The 24,113-nt window shown below is 42.6% G+C and overlaps 1 protein-coding gene across 2 annotated transcripts in view; it reads right to left on the bottom strand.

The window, feature by feature from the left end:
* Positions 1-24,113, bottom strand: part of DSCAM (DS cell adhesion molecule) — a 563,650-nt gene that overhangs the window by 77,934 nt on the left and 461,603 nt on the right. For both annotated transcript variants that reach the window (XM_063447089.1, XM_063447097.1), the window contains exon 27: positions 8,098-8,274. In XM_063447089.1, the coding sequence (XP_063303159.1) occupies positions 8,098-8,274 (177 nt within the window). The remainder of the gene's footprint in view (positions 1-8,097; positions 8,275-24,113) is intronic.

Genomic DNA, 24,113 nt, shown 5'->3' with positions numbered 1-24,113 from the left:
AGGATAATGTATAATAAGCACAGGTTACTGGTTGTGGGGGGATAATGTATAATAAACACAGGTTACTGGCTATGGGGGGATAATGTATAATAAACACAGGTTACTGGCTATGGGGGGATAATGTATAATACACACAGGTTACTGGCTATGGGGAGGATGATGTATAATATACACAGGTTACTGGCTATGGGGAGGATAATGTATAATAAATACAGGTTACTGGCTATGGGGGGATAATGTATAATAAGCACAGGTTACTGGTTGTGGGGGGATAATGTATAATAAGCACAGGTTACTGGCTATGGGGAGGATGATGTATAATATAAACAGGTTACTGGCTATGGGGAGGATAATGTATAATAAATACAGGTTACTGTCTATGGGGAGGATAATGTATAATAAACACAGGTTACTGGCTATGGGAGGATAATGTATAATAAACACAGGTTACTTGCTATGGGAGGATAATGTATAATAAACACAGGTTACTGGTTGTGGGGGGATAATGTATAATAAACACAGGTTACTGGCTATGGGGGGATAATGTATAATAAACACAGGTTACTGGCTATGGGGGGATAATGTATAATACACACAGGTTACTGGCTATGGGGAGGATGATGTATAATATACACAGGTTACTGGCTATGGGGAGGATAATGTATAATAAGCACAGGTTACTGGTTGTGGGGGGATAATGTATAATAAACACAGGTTACTGGCTATGGGGGGATAATGTATAATAAACACAGGTTACTGGCTATGGGGGGATAATGTATAATACACACAGGTTACTGGCTATGGGGAGGATGATGTATAATATACACAGGTTACTGGCTATGGGGAGGATAATGTATAATAAATACAGGTTACTGGCTATGGGGGGATAATGTATAATAAGCACAGGTTACTGGTTGTGGGGGGATAATGTATAATAAGCACAGGTTACTGGCTATGGGGAGGATGATGTATAATATAAACAGGTTACTGGCTATGGGGAGGATAATGTATAATAAATACAGGTTATTGTCTATGGGGAGGATAATGTATAATAAACACAGGTTACTGGCTATGGGAGGATGATGTATAATAAACACAGGTTACTGGCTATGGGGGGATAATGTATAATAAGCACAGGTTACTGGTTGTGGGGGGATAATGTATAATAAGCACAGGTTACTGGCTATAGGTGGGATAATGTATAATAAGCACAGGTTACTGGCTATGGGAGGATAACGTATAATACACACAGGTTACTGGCTATGGGAGGGATAATGTATAATAAACACAGGTTACTGACTATGGGGGGATAATGTATAATAAACACAGGTTACTGGCTATGGAGGGATAATGTATAATAAGCACAGGTTACTGGCTATGGGGAGGATAATGTATAATAAGCACATGTTACTGGATATGGGGAGGATAATGTATAATAAACACAGGTTAAGGGCTATGGGAGGGATAATGTATAATAAACACAGGTTACTGGTTGTGGGGGGATAATGCATAATAAACACAGGTTACTGGTTGTGGGGGATAATGTATAATAAACACAGGTTACTGGCTATGGGGAGGATAATGTATAATAAGCACATGTTACTGGATATGGGGAGGATAATGTATAATAAACACAGGTTAAGGGCTATGGGAGGGATAATGTATAATAAACACAGGTTACTCGCTATGGGAGGATAATGTATAATAAGCACAGGTTACTGGCTATGGGGAGGATAATGTATAATAAACACAGGTTACTGGCTATGGGAGGATAATGTATAATAAACACAGGTTACTGGCTATGGGAGGATAATGTATAATAAGCACAGGTTACTGGCTATGGGGAAGATAATGTATAATAAACACAGGTTAAGGGCTATGGGAGGGATAATGTATAATTAACACAGGTTACTGGTTGTGGGGGGATAATGTATAATAAACACAGGTTACTGGCTATGGGAGGATAATGTATAATAAGCACATGTTACTGGATATGGGGAGGATAATGTATAATAAACACACAGGTTAAGGGCTATGGGAGGGATAATGTATAATAAACACAGGTTACTGGTTGTGGGGGATAATGTATAATAAACACAGGTTACTGGTTGTGGGGGATAATGTATAATAAACACAGGTTACTGGCTTTGGGAGGATAATGTATAATAAACACAGGTTACTGGCTATGGGAGGATAATGTGTAATAAACACAGGTTACTGGCTATGGGGAGGATAATGTATAATAAACACAGGTTACTGGCTATGGGAGGATAATGTATAATAACCACAGGTTACTGGTTGTGGGGGGATAATGTATAATAAACACAGGTTACTGGCTATGGGGGGATAATGTATAATAAACACAGGTTACTGGCTATGGGGGGATAATGTATAATACACACAGGTTACAAGCTATGGGGGGATAATGTATAATAAATACAGGTTACTGGCTATGGGGGGGATAATGTATAATAAGCACAGGTTACTGTCTATGGGGAGGATAATGGATAATAAACACAGGTTACTGGCGATGGGAGGATGATGTATAATAAACACAGGTTACTGGCTATGGGAGGATAATGTATAATAAACACAGGTTACTGGCTATGGGGGGATAATGTATAATAAGCACAGGTTACTGGTTGTGGGGGGATAATGTATAATAAGCACAGGTTACTGGCTATGGGTGGGATAATGTATAATAAGCACAGGTTACTGGCTATGGGAGGATAATGTATAATACACACAGGTTACTGGCTATGGGGGGATAATGTATAATAAGCACAGGTTACTGGTTGTGGGGGGATAATGTATAATAAGCACAGGTTACTGGCTATGGGTGGGATAATGTATAATAAGCACAGGTTACTGGCTATGGGAGGATAATGTATAATACACACAGGTTACTGGCTATGGGAGGGATTATGTATAATAAACACAGGTTACTGACTATGGGGGGATAATGTATAATAAACACAGGTTACTGGCTATGGAGGGATAATGTATAATAAACACAGGTTACTGGCTATGGGAAGGATAATGTATAATAAACACAGGTTACTGGCTATGGGAGGATAATGTATAATAAACACAGGTTACTGGTTGTGGGGGGATAATGTATAATAAACACAGGTTACTGGCTATGGGGGGATGATGTATAATAAACACAGGTTACTGGCTATGGGGGGATAATGTATAATACACACAGGTTACTGGCTATGGGGAGGATGATGTATAATATACACAGGTTACTGGCTATGGGGAGGATAATGTATAATAAGCACAGGTTACTGGTTGTGGGGGGATAATGTATAATAAACACAGGTTACTGGCTATGGGGGGATAATGTATAATAAACACAGGTTACTGGCTATGGGGGGATAATGTATAATACACACAGGTTACTGGCTATGGGGAGGATGATGTATAATATACACAGGTTACTGGCTATGGGGAGGATAATGTATAATAAATACAGGTTACTGGCTATGGGGGGATAATGTATAATAAGCACAGGTTACTGGTTGTGGGGGGATAATGTATAATAAGCACAGGTTACTGGCTATGGGGAGGATAATGTATAATAAATACAGGTTACTGTCTATGGGGAGGATAATGTATAATAAACACAGGTTACTGGCTATGGGAGGATGATGTATAATAAACACAGGTTACTGGCTATGGGGGGATAATGTATAATAAGCACAGGTTACTGGTTGTGGGGGGATAATGTATAATAAGCACAGGTTACTGGCTATGGGTGGGATAATGTATAATAAGCACAGGTTACTGGCTATGGGAGGATAACGTATAATACACACAGGTTGCTGGCTATGGGAGGGATAATGTATAATAAACACAGGTTACTGACTATGGGGGGATAATGTATAATAAACACAGGTTACTGGCTATGGAGGGATAATGTATAATAAACACAGGTTACTGGCTATGGGAGGATAATGCATAATAAACACAGGTTACTGGCTATGGGGGGATAATGTATAATAAACACTGGGTAATGTATAATAAACACTGGTTACTATGGGGGATAATGTATAATAAATACAGGTTACTGGTTGTGGGGGGATAATGTATAATAAACACAGGTTACTGGCTATTGGGGAGATAATGTATAATAAGCACAGGTTACTGGTTGTGGGGGGATAATGTATAATAAACACAGGTTACTGGCTATTGGGGAGATAATGTATAATAAGCACAGGTTACTGGCTATGGGGGGATAATGTATAATAAACACAGGTTACTGGCTATGGGAGGATAATGTATAATAAACACAGGGTACTGGCTATGGGGGATAATGTATAATAAACACAGGTTACTGGCTATGGAGGATAATGTATAATAAACACAAACACACAAAAAAATTATACAAAGAAAAAAAAATGAATGCAGCTTCAGAATTATTCTAAATTGTATGCTGTCTAGGAGGTGGGAGGGCCTGGGAGGGAGGGTCTGCTGCTGATTGGCTGGAATGTGTCTGCTGACTGTGAGGTACAGGGTCAAAGTTTACTCAATGATGACGAATAGGGGGCGGACCGAACATCGCATATGTTCGCCATCCGCGGCGAACGCGAACAAGTTATGTTCGCCAGGAACTATTCGCCAGCGAACCGTTCGGGACATCACTACTGGATACTGATAGATTCCTTTATTATCTTTGCAGCTGGCAATATAATTAATCTGCAGTGGTAATAAGCAGCCAATAAGTAGCTGACATGGTTAACAGAAGCAACAATCATTACAGATTCAAACAGATTGAAATCAGAATCAGATCAGTCCTCAGAGTCACAGCCCCAGTCCTGCAGTTTGAAACTTAACAACTTTTCAACACAGCATAAGTGTATCAGGTCTTAGCTGTAGAGTCACTGAACACTTTAAAGAAGATTGTGGGTAAGTGCAGTATGAGTTATTAAAACTATTTTGGCAGGCAGCATAGGGCTCTTTGTCAAAAATGTATCCCTCCCCATGTCACCCGTGAGGTCCCTGGCTTTATATATTTGTTTTACATTATTTATTTTGGAGCGCAGTGGTGGGTACATATTTAAGATATTACAAATGGCAGGTGACATAACATATATCAGCAGAGATATGCATAGATGATCAATATGTGCAGTGCTTTTTTTTAAAAAAAAAAAAAGAAACATAGATACAGGCTTAGTAAACAGGTCTGGTCAGACATAAGTGTACATGCCTTCAAAATTATAAACTTCCCAGATTAGTAAATGATAAACATAGTTATGTCGCTTACTCAACAGTAATATTTAGCATGCTAGAGAACATCAGGGTATCATGGACAAAAACATTAATGTGTAGGCAAAACTAGAGGATGCCACAGAGAGTAACAGGCTGAACTGACATGTCTAACCATAGGGCAACAGTTAAGCTTGCAATGTGATATATCAGGTTAAACATGTAGATAGAGACTAGATAATAGTGCTACGCAAGCTAGGGTTTCAAAATGATGTTGCCACTGGGCCTAGGCTTTCTGATAGGCTACTGCAATGTGAGACAGAAAAAGTAAGAAAAGCTAAAAATAAAAGAAAGAAAATCACGGCAGGTAGCAGAGTCCAGCATCAGCCGATGCTCACAGTCATGAATGCAGGATGGACAGCTAGTAAAGTGGCAAGGCAGGAGTGCGTTGTGAGACCCCTCCAGCCCCAGGCCGGTATGAAGGTCATCATCCCTGGTCCACGGACTCAGGTACCCATAGCTGAGTTCAAGTCCAGCCCTTTCTGGCACTGGCAGAAGCGCCTGGTGGTCCGTCACTGCAAGCTGCGCTGGGTCTTCTGTCTCCATTGTGGATGCGACGGGACTGTGTCCCTTGTGGCCTTCAGCCCAGGTAGGCTGGTGTCAGGAGGCTCATGTGCTTGAAGGTGCATTTTGCCCGCAGTGGGTCCGTTCACTCCTAGCTCTTCAATGTTCTCACTCTCTGTGTCCACGTTGTGTGCTGCTGCGAGGTGCGCTTCTTGTTTTGCCTATAATCTAGCAAACAGCTGATCAAGTCGCTCCAGTATGTGCTCAGATGCACATTGTGGGGTCCCATTGGGGAATGTTGGCTTGTGTCCATGAGGAGGTAGCACATCCGCCATCTTGGGGCAATGGGCTGTGAGGAGTACTTGTGCCGAGTGGGCTGCTTTATGTCTGCAGAGGTAGGTGTAACAGGTCAAGCCGTGGAGACCGGGATTTTGGTCCAAAGGGGGAGATTGAGGGAACAGCAGGATATAGAGTCTCAGCAGTCGGCTAAGGAGTGTGGAGAGCGGCAGCCTCTCCTTTGCTCCAACACGAGTAAGCCTCAGACCTTGAGTCAGGAGATTCCGTGTTGGGGAAGCTCGCAAGAGGGATCCCCTTAATCAGCAAAGTCCCCTGAACTTGTGGATAACATGCAACGTTCCAGGAAGCAGTTGGTCCGGGATTAATCTGTGTTTGTCGGTACCTGCTGTGCTCTTTCTATACTACTTCCAAGATGGCTTCTTGCTTCTCTCTCCTGTGGGCACTGTAATCCCACCTCCTTGTACGAGTCAATGATGGACCCTGAATAGAGAGCCAGATAGCATGCCTCCACTCATGGGCAGCTGACTCTGCTGTCCAAATTGCAACTAAATAAAAATTCCTGAAACGCCTTTTTAAATGAGACTTGGCAAATAAATGAGACTTGGCATGTGCAAAATTTTTGTACATGCCAAGATGCTCTCAAATAGGCTTCTTCAAGCAGCTGACAATGGGGGGTGAGGGGTCCAGGACTGAAACTTATTACAGAATGAAAGAGGCACTCATTTTTTTCCCAGATGTTTTTGGCTTACCACCGTACCCTCCAGAAAAAGAATCTTAGGATTTCGAAACTACCACAAATAATTTTTTTTCCCCACATAAAAACTGGTGGGGAACATAAACACCTGTGCCCCTATTGATGAGCCACCACTGTGTGCATCCTCCATGCAGAATAATACAAATTCTGAGGTATGGTGTGATTTAGCAACAGGACCTTTGTGACTGGTGGAGCAGCATCGAGGGTATAGCTCACAGATGGAAGCTCAGTCATCACTTGTAAAGAACAGCAACATCTTTATGAATCCTACTTATTCCTTCAATAACTTACACTTTTTCATCAAGAATTCTGCTTTAGAAACTTGTGTAAGATCAGCTCAAATATTAAGCACATTGACTGTCATCCAGGAAGTAGCACGTAACCATGTCGTGTTTTGTAAAACAAACACAGTGGGTCAATCACCAAAGTGAGAATTCAATGTGATCTCAAAGTGAATTTCACATTTTAGGTCAAAGTAGCCAAACTAGAAGCATGCAAGACTAAGAGAATGTTTTTTTGAAATAAAATTCTCTTAAATACTCACAATACTAATCCTGTAAAATCACTTAATGTGTAAGCCCAGGCCCAACAGACTATTGTCTCTCAAGTTTAACTTTATAGTTTGAGACTGTTAGTGTTCTACAACAGCACCTACAACAGCTACGTAACTTGTAAGTCCTTCCTGCAAAATGAAGAAATGGGCCCCCTTGTGTAGTTTGTTAGTTTTTATCAAAGGGACACTACACTGCCCAAACTCAAAAAAGACAACAGAAACACTGATTAGTAGATTTACCCCATAGAAAACATGCATGCATGTAATATGCATGTTTTCACTGGGGGTATATCTAAAAGCAGCTTGTAAAATCTGCAGATCTCTTGTCTGAAGCCTTTGCAAGCCCTCCTCTTCTAACCCCACCCAGACTTTCTGTGGCTGTCCAATCACAGACATCCTAATGCAGCTCACTGAGAAGTCGTTGCAAGGTAGGTGCTCTTGGCAGTTGCTGCTTTTTGAGTTTGGTTCTACTGAAGTATAGAAACTAGGAAATAACAAGACTGGTTGTCTGATTGACAGCCAAGGGTGTGTAGCAAGGTTAATTTATAAAAGTACCAATTTCTATTGAAAGCACACAATCTTCACACATAAAGCACTTCAACAAGCTAAAGTATTCTAGGGGTCTGGAGTGACCCTTTAAAGGAATGATTTTCCTTAAAATTGAAATAAGCAAGTGGTCAGCTTTAGAAGACTTGTTGCAAATCACCAGCAAGCTTACCTCTTAGCCGTTTCAATCTTTGCTCACGCCGTCGCCGTCTAACAATCAGGAGGAGTACAAAAAGCAGCAGGAGTCCAATTAAGATACAGGAGATAGTCACCAACATCTTTATCCCTCGGTTGGTAGACATCCCTTCCTCGTTGGTCACAGTGGATTTTAGTAATGGTGGGATTGTACCTGTAAACCGTAACATGTACAGACTCTTAAAACATGTCATTATGATATGGGATACAAACATACAAAATGGATTATGTTAATTAACATTGCATTACATTGGGTTAATGGGTCCCTACACAGAATCCCAGTGGTAAAGGGAGGCATTCAAATATCAGAGAAATAGACATTTCAGCTTGCTTGCATAAGACATACATTTAATTTATTGCTAGAGTGGTTCTGTTTAAAATGGATGTTAAGTGGAATTTTAAAGTTTTGACTGGTTGAATTTTGGTGAAGGCCCGAATGCAGGGATTTTGACGAAGTTAGAAAAGCAAGAAAAAAGTTACCATTTTGTTTGAGTTGAGAATGCAGTGGAATGGGATAAATTCCAGTTAATGTGAACCTGTAAACAATTTCTTCGTAATAATGTCATGGCTTCATTGGCAGTGCCATGACATTATTACCAGTGTTACTCCACTCCATTGATATATTCCTCTATAGAGCATGGTATCCTTACCAGAAGAACATCTAAGCAACTCCAATCTTCATAACACTGCTCACATCTACCTATCCTCACTATGCATTGAATACCTGGCTATGCAGAATAGGCTTGTTTTTGCCTATATTTTCACTGCGTTGTCAGACAATATCCGCAGCAAGCTGTCCATGAGAAGAATGGAGAAGAATGGGGATATGGTATGACATGCACCCATCTCTCTGTTAATTTAGAAGTTACCAAGTTTTGCCCAGGAGCCTCAAAATTCCCCTGCAACCCCTAGCAATTCCTTAGTTTTCATCATGAATACTGTGCACCATCAGTCTACCCCTTTAAATAGTCCATGAATGTAGAGGAGCAAAATAACTCCAGGTATCGAAATTGTTTACAATATACATTTACTGGGATTTTTGCCAGCACCATATATTAACATAGTTGACCTGAAGGTGAACTTGACATCTACATCATTTGTGGTTGACATGTTCTTTAAAGAGCAAATATAACATGGTTTCAGTGTGGAGAGCACAATATTTCACCTTTCATCTTTAATACAGATGACATTTCTTATTTTGCTGTATGTTATAACTTACCTGGAGTAAATTGTGTCACTTTTTCATTCTATACATGCCAAACTGACTTTAAATTTTAACTACACACCGTCACAAATGATATAAATATGGTGACAGTTCTGCATTATACTATACATCTGCTACTCTGCAGTGTAATCACGGAATAGCCGCTGGTTAGAAGAAAGGTGGAAAATGTTCCATCAGTGATGATAAATTGTACAATAAAGACATGTCTGCTTTAAATAGTGTTTCTATATACACAGCTGCTGGAACGCTGTGCAGCACGTTCGTAGATAAGTCTAGAATCCATTTATGTTTTAAGGGCTCGTTGTTTAGTGATAGAATCTAATATTTCATTGAAATATTGAAGTAAGTTAAGTGGAAGAAAGTTTTCTTTCCCTGAGTTAATGAACTATGCAGACTATTTTCGCACGTAAAAATATGTCATGTGAAAACACATACAGGGATATTCTCTAGACTAGAGTGAGAAGACAAGATGAATTCAAAGTGATTTTTAAAGTTTAGGTCAAAATAGTCAAGTTGAACACGTCCACTTAGCTGTGCTGTTCAGCTACTTTGGCCATACGTGTCAGGGTACCTGAAGTCTCTACCTCCGAGAGAGGTAGAGACTTAGACGTTCATCCGTCCGGACGCCATGTTTCCTCTGTTCCTCGCGGTCGACCCGGTCACACAAACGCCGGCCGCGAGGGAGTCTCTTCCTTTTGTAGCATGGTGCCCGGAGGCCGACGTCATCACGCCAATCCGGAACGACCTGTCACTCAGTCCGAGACAGACTAATCAGGTTTCGTCGGAGGCGTGTCTATCCTCTCTAGCCAGGGTATTTAAACATACTTCGCCCTGTTGCTCATTGCCCTGTCGTGGTTCTAGCCTGTCTAGTCACACAGTGCTCTGGTGTTTCTCAGTTATCCTTTTGGTTTCGACCCGGCTTGTTTCCTTACTCTGTTTACCTCCGTTATCCTTGACCCGGCTTGTTCCTCGCTTACCTGTCTTCTCGTTCCCTCGACCTCGGCTTGTCTCTGACCATTCTCTATACTCTCTGTACGTTAGCCCGGCCATTCTAAGGACCGGTATACGTACCCTGTACCTGTTTGTACTTTGCGTGTTGGATCCCTGTCCCGATCCTGACATTACGACAGGGCCAATGGATCCTGCAGGTACAAACAGTCAGGTTGGTTCCTCTGATTCCAGGTTTGACGCCATGGAACACAGAATGGACCAAATGGCCTTAGCACTACAGGCATTGTTGTCTCGTGCTAATAATCCTCCAGAGGAGACGCGTCCTACTCCTATTTCCTCTGTAGGTTCAGGCCTAGAGGTAGCTACTGTAGGTGCCTCTTCCAGTGTTACTCCACCTGTACGTTATGGTGGGTCACCTGAGAAGTGTCGTGGTTTTTTAAACCAGATCAGCATTCACTTTGAATTGCAACCTCGCTCCTATCCTACCGATAGGGCAAAGGTTGGGTTTATTATCACCTTACTCATTGAGAAAGCTCTGAGATGGGCTAACCCATTATGGGAGAACGATAACCCGTTGGTATACAATTATACTGCCTTTGTAGCTGCTTTTAGAAGAACTTTTGACCCCCCTGGTAGAAAGGTCAATGCAGCCAGATTACTGTTGCGCCTGAGACAGGAGAACCGAACATTAGTGGATTATGCACTAGAGTTCAGGTCTCTGGCGTCAGAAGTTAAGTGGAATGAACAGGCTTATATGGATGTATTCTTGAACGGGTTATCAGATGTTATCCTTGACGAAATTGCTACTAGGGAGCTACCAGAGAATTTAGAGGACTTAATTTCGTTCATTTCTCGTATTGATGAACGTATAAGAGAAAGACAGAACACTCGAGAGAGGAACCTAAGACCTGCCTTTAAATTAGCACCTGCATTTCTAAGTCCTGAGTCCAATACCTCACTAATTCCTGAACCTATGCAGATAGGCAATACTCATCTCTCAGAAGAGGAGAGACTGTACAGGAGAAGGGAGGGATTGTGTATGTATTGTGGAGTCAGAGGTCATTTACGCCTGAATTGTCCTGTTCGCTCGGGAAACGCCCGCACCTAAGTTTCTCTAGAGGACAGGCCTTGGGTGTTTCTATTTTGTCCTCTACGCATAATTACAAAAATCACAGGCTTTTACTACCAGTTTCTTTAACATGGAAGAAGGAAGTACTTAAGACTGTGGCATTGATAGATTCCGGCGCTGCTGAGAATTTTATCGATCAAGCCTTTGCCACTAAGCACACTATTCCTTCCCAGTTAAGAGAGACCCCCTTGGCCGTTGAGGCCATTGATGGTAGACCACTACTCGAGCCTGTTATTACTCGTGAGACTATATCCATGAGCCTGTTTGTTGGTATCTTACACGAGGAGAGTATATCTCTTATGCTTATTTCGTCCCCTTCCGTTCCCATAGTCCTGGGGTATCCATGGTTAAAGAGACATAACCCTACTATCGATTGGGAGTTAGGGGAGATACTCTCGTGGGGTCAGGGTTGTCAGGAGAGGTGTTTACAGAAGGTATCCCCTTTGGCTGTAATTTACACACCTGACACTACTACCCAGCCTAAAGAGAGACAGATACCTCCTTTGTACATGGACTTAAAGGCAGTATTCGATAAAAAGAACGCTGATACTCTACCTCCACACAGGTCCTTTGATTGTAAAATTAACCTATTACCTGGTACCATGCCTCCTAGGGGCAATGTATACCCTCTATCCACTAAAGAGAATGCTGTTTTAGAGGAGTATATTCAGGAGAATTTAGACAAGGGATTTATCAGGAGATCCTCATCTCCTGCCGGGGCTGGGTTCTTTTTTGTTAAGAAGAAGGATGGGTCACTCAGACCTTGTATCGATTATCGAGGGTTGAATAAAATAACCATCAGGAATGCCTATCCTATCCCCTTGATTACAGAACTCTTTGATCGGTTAAAGGGCTCTAAGATTTTCACCAAGTTGGACCTCAGAGGGGCGTACAACTTGGTGAGAATTCAGCAAGGCCATGAGTGGAAGACAGCGTTTAATACCCGCTATGGTCATTATGAGTATACGGTCATGCCTTTTGGTCTCTGTAACGCACCTGCAGTTTTCCAAGATTTGATTAACGAAGTTCTTAGGGAATTTCAACATGATTGTGTTATTGTCTACCTGGATGACATACTCATACACTCTAAAGAGATTGAGACCCACCATCGACAAGTCAGACAGGTATTACACAAACTTTTACAACATGGTTTGTACTGTAAACTTGAGAAATGCAGTTTTGACCAGACCCAGATAGACTTTCTTGGATACGTGATTTCTGGGGAGGGCTTTAAGATGGATCCTGACAAACTCCAGTCTATTTTAGATTGGCCATTGCCTCAGGGACTCAAAGCTATTCAGAGATTTATTGGCTTCTCTAATTATTATAGACGCTTCATTAAGGGCTACTCGTCTATTATTGCGCCCATCACCAATATGACCAAACAAGGGGCGGATACTAAGACATGGTCTACTGATGCTCTAGCTGCTTTCAAGAGTCTCAAAGAACTTTTTGCTTCTGCTCCAATACTAGTCCATCCGGATACGACCTTACCGTTCCTGCTCGAGGTCGATGCCTCTGAGACAGGAGTAGGGGCGGTTCTGTCACAAAGATTGGGGGTAGATAAACCATTGCACCCATGTGGTTTTTTTTCTAAGAAACTTTCGGGCCCTGAGAGCAGATATGACATCGGCGACAGAGAACTCTTAGCAGTCATTAAAGCCTTAAAGGAATGGAGACATTTATTAGAGGGAACCTTACACCCTATTACTATCCTGACGGACCACAAGAACTTGTCCTACATTGGGGAGGCTAAGCGCCTGTCCTCTAGGCAGGCTCGTTGGTCCTTATTCCTGACTCACTTCAACTATGTGCTGACTTATAGACCTGGTTCAAAAAATTCTAAAGCCGATGCCTTATCTCGCCAGTATGAACCTTCTACTGTACCTGAGCCGGTCCTTTCCTCTATAGTTCCGAAATGCAATATTGTTGCTAATACGAATCTCAGGATTCATTCTCCGTTACTGGCCGAGATCGTTAAGCTACAACATTTAGCACCTAGACAGACTCCTGTGGGTCGACATTTCGTTCCTCCTGCTCTTCAACTGGAACTGTTGCAGTGTTTCCATAACAGCAAGATGGCGGGACATCCTGGTATTCGCAAGACTTTTGCGTTGATCTCTAAGGATTTCTGGTGGCCTGCTTTACGTAGGGATACTAAAGATTTCATCGCTGCATGTGAGGTTTGTACTAAGACCAAACAACCTCATACGCTTCCTTGTGGATTCCTGCACCCCTTAGAAGTTCCAGAGAAGCCGTGGTCCTGCTTGGCCATGGACTTTATTGTCGATCTACCTATCTCTAAAAAACAGACTGTTATCCTCACCGTGGTTGACAGATTCACTAAGATGGCACACTTCATTCCTCTGCCTAAACTTCCATCTTCTCCCGAATTGGCCGAGATATTCGCTAGGGAGATTTTTCGCCTACATGGGATACCCTCTCAAATTGTGTCTGACAGAGGTTCCCAATTTATTTCCCGTTTTTGGAGGTCCTTCTGTTCGCAACTTGGTATCAAATTGAACTTTTCTTCTGCCTATCACCCTCAGTCTAATGGAGCTGCTGAACGTACCAACCAGAAAATTGAACAATATTTGCGATGTTTTGTTTCCGAACACCAGGATGATTGGGTCGGTTTGATTCCTTGGGCAGAGTTTGCACACAACAATCTCGTTTGCGATTCTACTCATTCAAGCCCCTTCTTCATGAATTATGGCTTTCACCCGTCTATTCTTCCTTCGGCTTCTCCTTCCCAGGGGGTGCCGTCGGTTGATGTTCATGTTGCTAATTTGAGGAAGTTGTGGGATCAAACTCGGCAAATCCTTACGCACAATTCTATGCTGGTTAAGAAACATGCTGATAAACGTCGAAGGGCGGCTCCGCTCTTTGTTCCGGGTGATAGGGTATGGTTGAGCACGAGGAACATCCGTTTAAAGGTGCCCTCCATGAGGTTCGCTCCCCGTTATATTGGACCTTACAGGGTGTTGTCTCGTATCAATCCAGTTGCGTATCGTCTAGCTCTTCCTGATACCTTACGCATCCCTAACTCGTTTCATGTGTCGTTGCTGAAACCTCTTATTTGTAACAGGTTCTCCTCCACAACAGCCCCTCCTTGTCCTGTTCAGGTGGAGGGTCAGGAGGAGTATGAGGTTAACTCTATTATTGATTCTCGTATCTCCCGGGGGAAAGTACAATATCTGGTCGATTGGAAGGGATACGGTCCTGAGGAGAGGAGTTGGGTACCTCAGGAGGATGTTCATGCTCCTCGTCTCCGCAGGGCGTATCACTCTCGCTTTCCATCTCGTCCCGGTTCTTTCCGCCCGGTGGGCGTATCTGAGGGGGGGGGTACTGTCAGGGTACCTGAAGTCTCTACCTCCGAGAGAGGTAGAGACTTAGACGTTCATCCGTCCGGACGCCATGTTTCCTCTGTTCCTCGCGGTCGACCCGGTCACACAAACGCCGGCCGCGAGGGAGTCTCTTCCTTTTGTAGCATGGTGCCCGGAGGCCGACGTCATCACGCCAATCCGGAACGACCTGTCACTCAGTCCGAGACAGACTAATCAGGTTTCGTCGGAGGCGTGTCTATCCTCTCTAGCCAGGGTATTTAAACATACTTCGCCCTGTTGCTCATTGCCCTGTCGTGGTTCTAGCCTGTCTAGTCACACAGTGCTCTGGTGTTTCTCAGTTATCCTTTTGGTTTCGACCCGGCTTGTTTCCTTACTCTGTTTACCTCCGTTATCCTTGACCCGGCTTGTTCCTCGCTTACCTGTCTTCTCGTTCCCTCGACCTCGGCTTGTCTCTGACCATTCTCTATACTCTCTGTACGTTAGCCCGGCCATTCTAAGGACCGGTATACGTACCCTGTACCTGTTTGTACTTTGCGTGTTGGATCCCTGTCCCGATCCTGACAATACGTTTGAAATGCACTTTAAAGGACCACTCTAGTGCCAGGAAAACATACTCGTTTTCCTGGCACTATAGTGCCCTGAGGGTGCCCCCACCCTCAGGGACCCACTCCCGCCCAGCTCTGGAAAGGGGAAAATGGGTAAAACTTACCTATTTCCAGCGCTGGGCGGGGAGCTCTCTGCCTCCGATCCTCCTCCGTTCCGCCCCGTCGGCTGAATGCGCACTCGCGGCAAGAGCTGCGCGCACATTCAGCCGGTCGCATAGGAAAGCATTTACAATGCTTTCCTATGGACACTTGCGTGCTCTCACTGTGATTTTCACAGTGAGAATCACGCAAGCGCCGCTAGCGGCTGTCAGTGAGACAGCCACTAGAGGATTAGGGGGAAGGCTTAACCCATTAATAAACATAGCAGTTTCTCTGAAACTGCTATGTTTATAAAAAAAATGGGTTAACCCTAGCTGGACCTGGCACCCAGACCACTTCATTAAGCTGAAGTGATCTGGGTGCCTAGAGTGGTCCTTTAAATTCTCACTTTAGTAATTAACCTTGCCAGCGCAACACATATAATATTTAGACTTTGAAAGTTAACAGAAATAACCAGCTTTATTTAAATGTTTCTGGCTGCTACCATTTAGAAGATAAAACAGTTTCATTAACGATACATTTTGCACTAAAGACAGTTGAGTGACATGAAGTCTGTTTTATTTTATAAGAATCTGATCAATAATTTCCTTTGAAGTACAAATACATTAACCTAAATAAACCTGATATTTGATAATGATAATATACTGTACAATAGATGTATCATATAAAGTGGAATATTGATGTAGAATTCATTTTAAAACTACCTTCTTTAGTTTAAAAGCGGTGGACTTTTTCAAGGAACGTTCACATTATGACCCAAGATAAAGAACTGGTGAGATTGAAAGTACCAAATAATCTTTAAGTATTAAAGACAACAAAATAAAATAAATAAATAAATAAAATGACCAATGTTATTTCTAATCTATAAACCGGGAGCCAGAAACATTTGTTAAGTATCACCCACCCCAAACTAACACATTTATATTATCTTACATGTTACAATGTATCCCACACCTATCATCCATCCATTTAGTTTATCTGATATTTCTGTGTATCCTCTTGTGAATGTTTGAGAGTCAGTTCTTTTATTGTTTTCTTCTTTGCTTGAAATTTAAAAGTAGAATAATTCCCTTTAGGCTTTTTGTAGTAAACACTGTCTTTTCACTACAGCCTAGGGATACCTCCACTGGCCACTCCTCAGATGACTACTAGAGGTGCTTCCTGGGGCAATGCTGCATTCTGTGCAGTACTAACATTCAGTGTCTCTCTGCATGGAGACATTCAACTTTCCCCATAAGATTCAATGCATCTCTATGAGGAGATGCTGTTTGGCCAGGGCTGTGTTTGGCTTGTGCTGGCTCTGCTACTAATCTGCCTCCTTGACAATATCAGCCAATCCAATGGTGTGTCGGCAGTTTAAATCTGCTTCTTTTATTTTTGCCAAATATATCTTATAATGTTCCGAATGAACTCTTTTAAAAATTAATAAGGGATATGTAATGGAATAGTGCGAATAAGGTACAGCATTTTTGGAAAAAATACTCATTTTAAAAGCACCTGTCCTACCTAGGCAAGATAGTTCAAATTTTCCCAATCTATAGATTTAATTTCTAAGCTCTTACCCCTCCTCTCTTACCCTTCTCTTTTTCTTTCCCTTGTAAACTACTGAATCATATAAGAAATAGGTCTTTTTTTTTCTTTTCACTTCAAATAGATTAATTGTTAACTATACATGTAATAACGATATAATGTAGCAATTGTATTGTAGTTACTATAAACTATTTTTGATTTGTCTTTACTCTTTTTGTATACGTGATGTATGTACCTCCATATACAATTTGTCATATATGTATTCATTCTAAAAGTATGGCATATATTGATGCAAAAATATAAAACCTTTAATAAAAAAAATTTGAAAAGAAAAACTGACTCTGCTGTTACTTGTTGTCCATTGATCACCGTGAATGAGGTTCTCTGATTGCCAGACACTTTTTCTGGCCCTCTATTAATTTTTCTTTCTAACCCTATTTAACCTCCTCACCTCCAAACATCATATTACTAGTAGATACTGATCACCATTACAATCGCCTTGATCGCTACTCATTCTTTTGGCATTTCTTAATGTTAGCATAACTGTATATTTACTGATCTAAGTAAAGTTCTCTGGTGAGAAATGCTTCATAAGAGAAATAAAATTATAAAAAATAGTATATATAAATTATGTTAATATGTGTCTTTGGAAATCTACAGCTATGGAGCACCTAAATGAGTTGACGAGTTGGTATTTCCCCTTTCTGCTTTAGTTCAGTAGATTCCCTAAATAGATATACTGTTGAACTAAAGGTGAATACTCCTTAGCACCCTTCGTACAACCACAGAGGAATCGTGTGAATGTATAAGGTTTGAATGAACATCTCTTTATTTGTGAATGAAACAAACTATCTCGCACATAGATAACTATTCAATTGTTTTCTGGCACACAATTGTGCACTTAACTGGCATTACGAAGTTTCTACTGCTGTACTTCAATTAAACACAAACATGACCTTTTAAAGAACTATATAGACAATTCCGCACTAGCACCCAAAACATTATTCGTCTATACACACTGACCTATTTGAATGCTCTGTTTTCAGGACACATTGTCAAGAGTACTTTATGGCAATGAAGAACTGTGCTTGCACACCGGGGAAACCCACGGTTCAGTAGTTGGCATTATCTGTATTTTGTTGACGCCAACATGGAAAAAATTGAAATCAGCAGAAAATTGGCACCACACAAAAGGCCCCAGGAGCACATACACTACGCTAATTAGTTTATTGGATAAAATCTGCCCTAAAGCCAGCTGTAAATGTGTCAGGCATCCAACATTGGAAACTGTTTTCCGATAAGGAACTCAAATATATAAACACACAGTTTCAGCAAAACTTTATCTTATAGAAGACTGCAGGTTTTGATCACCAGAAATACATACACATTAAGTTAAGAAAACTCAAGAGTTCTCTGTAGGATAGGAAATAAGATGGTGTCACAGAAAATTACTTTCCCCAGTCAAGAATCTGAGTTAAAGTTTCCATTCAGAAACAAAATTGTATAAAAAGCATTGCTCTATGAAAAGGCCCAGCATGTGCTGAAATATACATTTTGGCAATCCAGTCAATGTAATATCTATGATGGCTGAGATCAAAGGAGCATAATTCAAAAAGTATGGATGTCCATTAAATTAATGAGCATTTATTATTAAAGAAACAGGCTTTATGAAGAATTATGAAAGTTGTTTTTGTTTTTTTAAAATTATGTTGAGGATAACTGTCTCTTTAATATGCTCTAAAATTATATTTGTGTAAACTGAAAAGTTAAATGTTGCCAAAGCTTGAATGCTTAAATGAAATGCATTTTAGAAATCGACTGTCTTTTAAAACAATATAGACTGTTGGCTTCATTTTGCAATTTGCGTTCATTACAATGGACAGTGTCAACGTTATCTATGAGGCAATTAACTGGTCATTAGTAACGTCATGGTCGCCAATGAATAAACCATTTCTAGTCTGCATTTGAAATAGCTTTGTCAGAGTCCTCGGATAATACTAATTACAATTTCCTGAATTCATTCTGTATATCTCTTACAGACAAGCATATACAGTTATCTCTACTTGAAGACAGGTGAGTTAATCAACGGACCAAGACTCTTCTCAAAGTGACTGTTTCATTGTCCCATGGTGGGTAATTCACATTTTTTAGTAATTATGTGATATATTTTTTTTTTGTGCAGATGGAAGTTAACAAATTATTAGTATTTTATGGCATTGATACGCACCATAACTAACCTGTCATTCGGACAAAATAAGAATCTGTCCAAAGCCTGAACGCAATTAAGGTAAACTGAGGCAAAAGGTAGTTTTGCATTTGCAGGTATCTATTATAGAATTCTTAGAATGTTGTTGATCCCCCTCCAAGTTGTATTCTACCTATTATTTTAATTACAGGTCTGTGAAACTTTAAATGGACACTGTAGCCACGATAACTGATCCATCTCACTGAACTGAAGAGTGTCTTGAGTCCCCTGATGTGGAGTCCACTGTTTAGTGTTTAACAGCTTTTAATAATTAAAGGCAAAACGAGAGTTTCCAGCAATCCATCCCCTCTGTGCTGTTTGGATTAAAGATGACGCATTAGCTTGACCAGGAATGGGTGGGATTGACTGGCTGAGATTGCCAGCATATCATTCAGCAGATCCCAGTGCCATTACTGATATGAATTGGTGAGGCTACAAGGAATTGTATCAACATCTCCAGTGGGGTTAGGCTATGGGAAGTCAGGGCCCCTCATTCAATGTTCAACATCTCAAAAATAGATTAGCAAAGAATAGAGGGACAGTGCCTAGGGACAATGAGATGAACTGGTTATAATGCCTACTGTGTCCCTTTAATTATAATTCATATACAATAATAAGAATTCAATAAAATCAATAGCATACATGGATTTAAAGTTAAATGATCAAAATTATGATGCTAATGTATATAATGTCTCTCTCACACATGAATCAATTTATACTTTATCATAAGTATCAAAAGGATTAGGTTTCATAGGGATGGGAGATCTATGTTGACAGGAACTGTTTAGTTTGTTTTTTTCAGGAAAATCACATTGGATGTGTTTTTTTACCTTTTTGTTTGTTTCAGGTAAAGCAGTACCCCTTGCTAAAGAGGATAGTTCCAAATTTGTATCTGTGCTGACCCCTCTGCTATATTCAAAGTTTTTGGGATAATGTTAATCCAGAGCTGAGCTTCTCAATCAGTTATCACTCATCCGACCACCTTGGTTTTAGGTGGCTACACACATCCCTGTCTATGATTAAGTCTCTTATCTAGAACAAACATGTAAGATGAGATTACTTTTCACACGGATTCATCTTTACTAAAGTTGGCTTGCAAAGCCTAAACCTTCATCCATTACTTAAAGTTTGTGCTGTTTTTAACGTAGATTCCCATAAACAAGCTTTTCTTCATCCGTATTGTAGTAAAACTACTATATTGTCTTACTGTCATTGCACCAAGGTGTATTTTATAGTACATATAAATATTTCCGATCGCAGAAGGCGAACGCGAATTTCCGCAAATGTTCGCGAACGGGCGAACCGGGCAAACCGCCATAGACTTCAATAGGCAGGCAAATTTTAAAACCCACAGGGACTCTTTCTGGCCACAATAGTGATGGAAAAGTTGTTTCAAGGGGATTAACACCTGGACTGTGGCATGCCGGAGGGGGATCCATGGCAAAACTCCCATGGAAAATTACATAGTTGGAATAACGTGCTTTAAAACATCAGGTATGATGTTGTATCGATCAGGTAGTGTAAGGGTTACGCCCGCTTCACAGTGACAGACCAAACTCCCCGTTTAACGCACCGCAAACAACCGCAAACAGTCCATTTGCACAACCGCAAACTTCCCATTTGCACAAGGTTGGATACCAAGCTAGCCATGTCCCGTTCCTTGTCCTCACTGATGTCATTGAAGGTCTCTTCCTCCACCCAGCCACGTAAAACACCAAGGGTCCCTGAAAGGTGACAACAAGCCCCCTGGGACGCCTGCTGTGTTTGGTCTTCCACCTCCTCTGACTCCTCTTCTTCAAACTCCTCTCTCTGCGTTGCCTCTCTCTGTGTTATTATAAGGTGTGTTAAGTAGTACTATTCCTATCAGTTTAATCCCTGTTACGTCCCTTATCAGGGGACGTGTAAAAGGCATCGATTTTAGGAACCGGGAGATGGAAAAAGATGCTTGGTCGGTCCTCCTACTTCAAATTTGGGGCACTGCGCGCGCAATCTAATGTACCACTAGATAGGTGTGGTGTGTTAAGTAGTACTATTCTTATCAGTTTAATCCCTGTTACGTCCCCCTCATCAGGCCTTTTTTAGTCGAATGTATCGCCCACTGTCAGTCCCTTCGGGATCCATCCCTCATTCATCTTAATAAACGTGAGGTAATCTAGACTTTTTTGACCTAGGCGACTTCTCAGTGACAATACCTCCTGCTGCACTGAAGGTCCTTTCTGACAGGACACTTGAAGCGGGGCAAGCCAGAAGTTCTATCGCAAATTGGGATAGCTCAGACCACAGGTCAAGCCTGCACACCGAGTAGTCAAGGGGTTCATCGCTCCTCAGAGTGTCGATATCTGCAGTTAAGGCGAGGTAGTCTGCTACCTGTCGGTCGAGTCGTTCTCTGAGGGTGGACCCCGAAGGTCTGTGGCAATGCGTAGGACTTAAAAAGCTCTGCATGTCCTCCATCAACAACACATCTGTAAAGTGTCCTGTCCTTGCCGGCGTGGTCGTGGGAGGAGGAGGATTACTTTCACCTCTTCCCCTGTTAGATTCCCGTTGTGCTGTGACAACACCCTTATACGCTGTGTAAAGCATACTTTTTAATTTATTTTGGAACTGCTGCATCCTTTCCGACTTGCGGTAATTCGGTAACATTTCGTGCACTTTCTGCCTATACCGGGGGTCTAGTAGCGTGGACACCCAGTACAGGTCGTTCTCCTTCAGCCTTTTTATACGAGGGTCCCTCAACAGGCACGACAGCATGAAAGACCCCATTTGCACACGGTTGGATGCCGAGCTACTCATGTCCCGTTCCTCATCCTCAGTGATCTCATTGAAGGTATGTTCTTCCCCCCAGCCACGTACAACACCACGGGTACCAGATAGGTGACAACAAGCACCCTGGGATGCCTGTTGTGGTTAGTCTTCCTCCTCCTCCTCAAAGCCACATTGCTCCTCTGACTCCTCTTCCTCACAATCCTCTTCCAGCGTTGCCGCAGGTCCAGCAAGCGATGATGATAAGGCTGTTTCTGGTGGTGATGGTGACCACAACTCTTCCTCTTCCTCTTCACGCTCATCTACGGCCTGATCCAGCACTCTTCGCAGGGCACCCTCCAGGAAGAAAACAAATGGTATGATGTCGCTGATGGTGCCTTCGGTGCGACTAACTAGGTTTGTCACCTCCTCAAAAGGACGCATGAGCCTACAGGCATTGCGCATGAGCGTCCAGTAACGTGGCAAAAAAATTCCCAGCTCCGCAGAGGCTGTCCTAGCACCCCGGTCATACAAATAGTCGTTAACGGCTTTTTCTTGTTGGAGCAGGCGGTCGAACATTAGGAGTGTTGAATTCCAACGTGTCGGGCTGTCGCAAATCAAGCGCCTCACTGGCATGTTGTTTCGCCGCTGTATATCTGAAAAGTGCGCCATGGCCGTGTAGGAACGCCTGAAATGGCCACACACCTTCCTGGCCTGCTTCAGGACGTCCTGTAAGCCTGTGTAGTTATGAACAAAGCGTTGTACGATCAGATTACACACATGTGCCATGCATGGCACATGTGTCAACTTGCCCAAATTCAATGCCGCCAACAAATTTTTTCCATTGTCACAAACCACTTTGCCGATCTCCAGTTGGTGCGGAGTCAGCCACTGATCCACCTGTGCATTCAGGGTGGACAGGAGTGCTGGTCCGGTGTGACTCTCTGCTTTCAGACAAGTCAACCCCAAGACGGCGTGACACTGCCGTATACGGGATGTGGAATAGTATCTGGGGAGCTGGGGGGTGCCGTTGATGTGGAGCAAGACGCAGCAGCAGAAGAGGACTCAGACGAGGAGGTTATGGAAGGGTATGGAGTAGGAGGAGTAGAGGAGGTGGCAGCAGGCCTGCCTGCAAGTCGTGGCGGGGTCACCAACTCCCCTGCAGAGCCACGCATTCCATGCTTGGCAGCCGTCAGCAGGTTTACCCAATGCGCAGTGTAGGTGATATACCTGCCCTTACCATGCTTTGAAGACCAGGTATCAGTGGTCAGATGGACCCTTGCCCCAACACTGTGTGCCAGACATGCCATTACTTTCTTTTGCACAATCAAGTACAGGTTGGGGATTGCCTTTTGTGCAAAGAAATTTCGGCCGGGTACCTTCCACTGCGGTGTCCCAATAGCTACAAATTTGTGGAAAGCCTCAGACTCCACCAGCTTGTATGGTAAAAGCTGGCGGGCTAAGAGTTCAGACAAGCCAGCTGTCAGATGCCGGGCAAGGGGGTGACTTTGTGACATTGGCTTCTTACGCTCAAACATGTCCTTGACAGACACCTGACTGTGGGCAGATGAGCAGCAACTGCTCAAAGCAAGAGACGGAGTGGCAGATGGTTGAGAGGGGGCAAGGAGGACAGCAGTGGTTGACGTGGCTGAAGATGCTGGACCAGGAGGAGGATTGCTGCTTTCAGTTTGTGTGCTGCTTGTACTCATGTGTTGATCCCATAGGTGTTGTGATGTGCGATCATGTGCCTTCGCAAAGCAGTTGTACCTAGGTGGGTGTTGGACTTCCCACGACTCAGTTTCTTTTGGCACAGGTTGCAAATGGCATCGCTGTTGTCAGAGGCAGACACACAAAAACATGCCACACTGCTGAGCTCTGCAATGACAGCATTCTGGTGGTGGCAACAGCATGCGTTGATTGGCGTGCTGTCTGGCTGACCCCGAGTGCCGATGCTGTCTGACTGTGCCACTAGCTCCTTGCGACGACCTCCCCCTGCTTCCAACTCGTCTCCTCCTCCTCTCTGTCTCCCCATCTGAACTTTCCCCCTGTTCTTCTTCTCTTCTTGCGGGCACCCACGTGACATCCACGGACGCATCGTCATCATCAACCGCTTCACTTGTATC

Source organism: Pelobates fuscus, chromosome 1 (assembly GCF_036172605.1).
Source record: "Pelobates fuscus isolate aPelFus1 chromosome 1, aPelFus1.pri, whole genome shotgun sequence".
Taxonomy (NCBI): domain Eukaryota; kingdom Metazoa; phylum Chordata; class Amphibia; order Anura; family Pelobatidae; genus Pelobates; species Pelobates fuscus.
The sequence above is the reverse complement of the archived record's forward strand: the minus strand, read 5'-3'. Positions and strand labels throughout refer to the sequence as shown.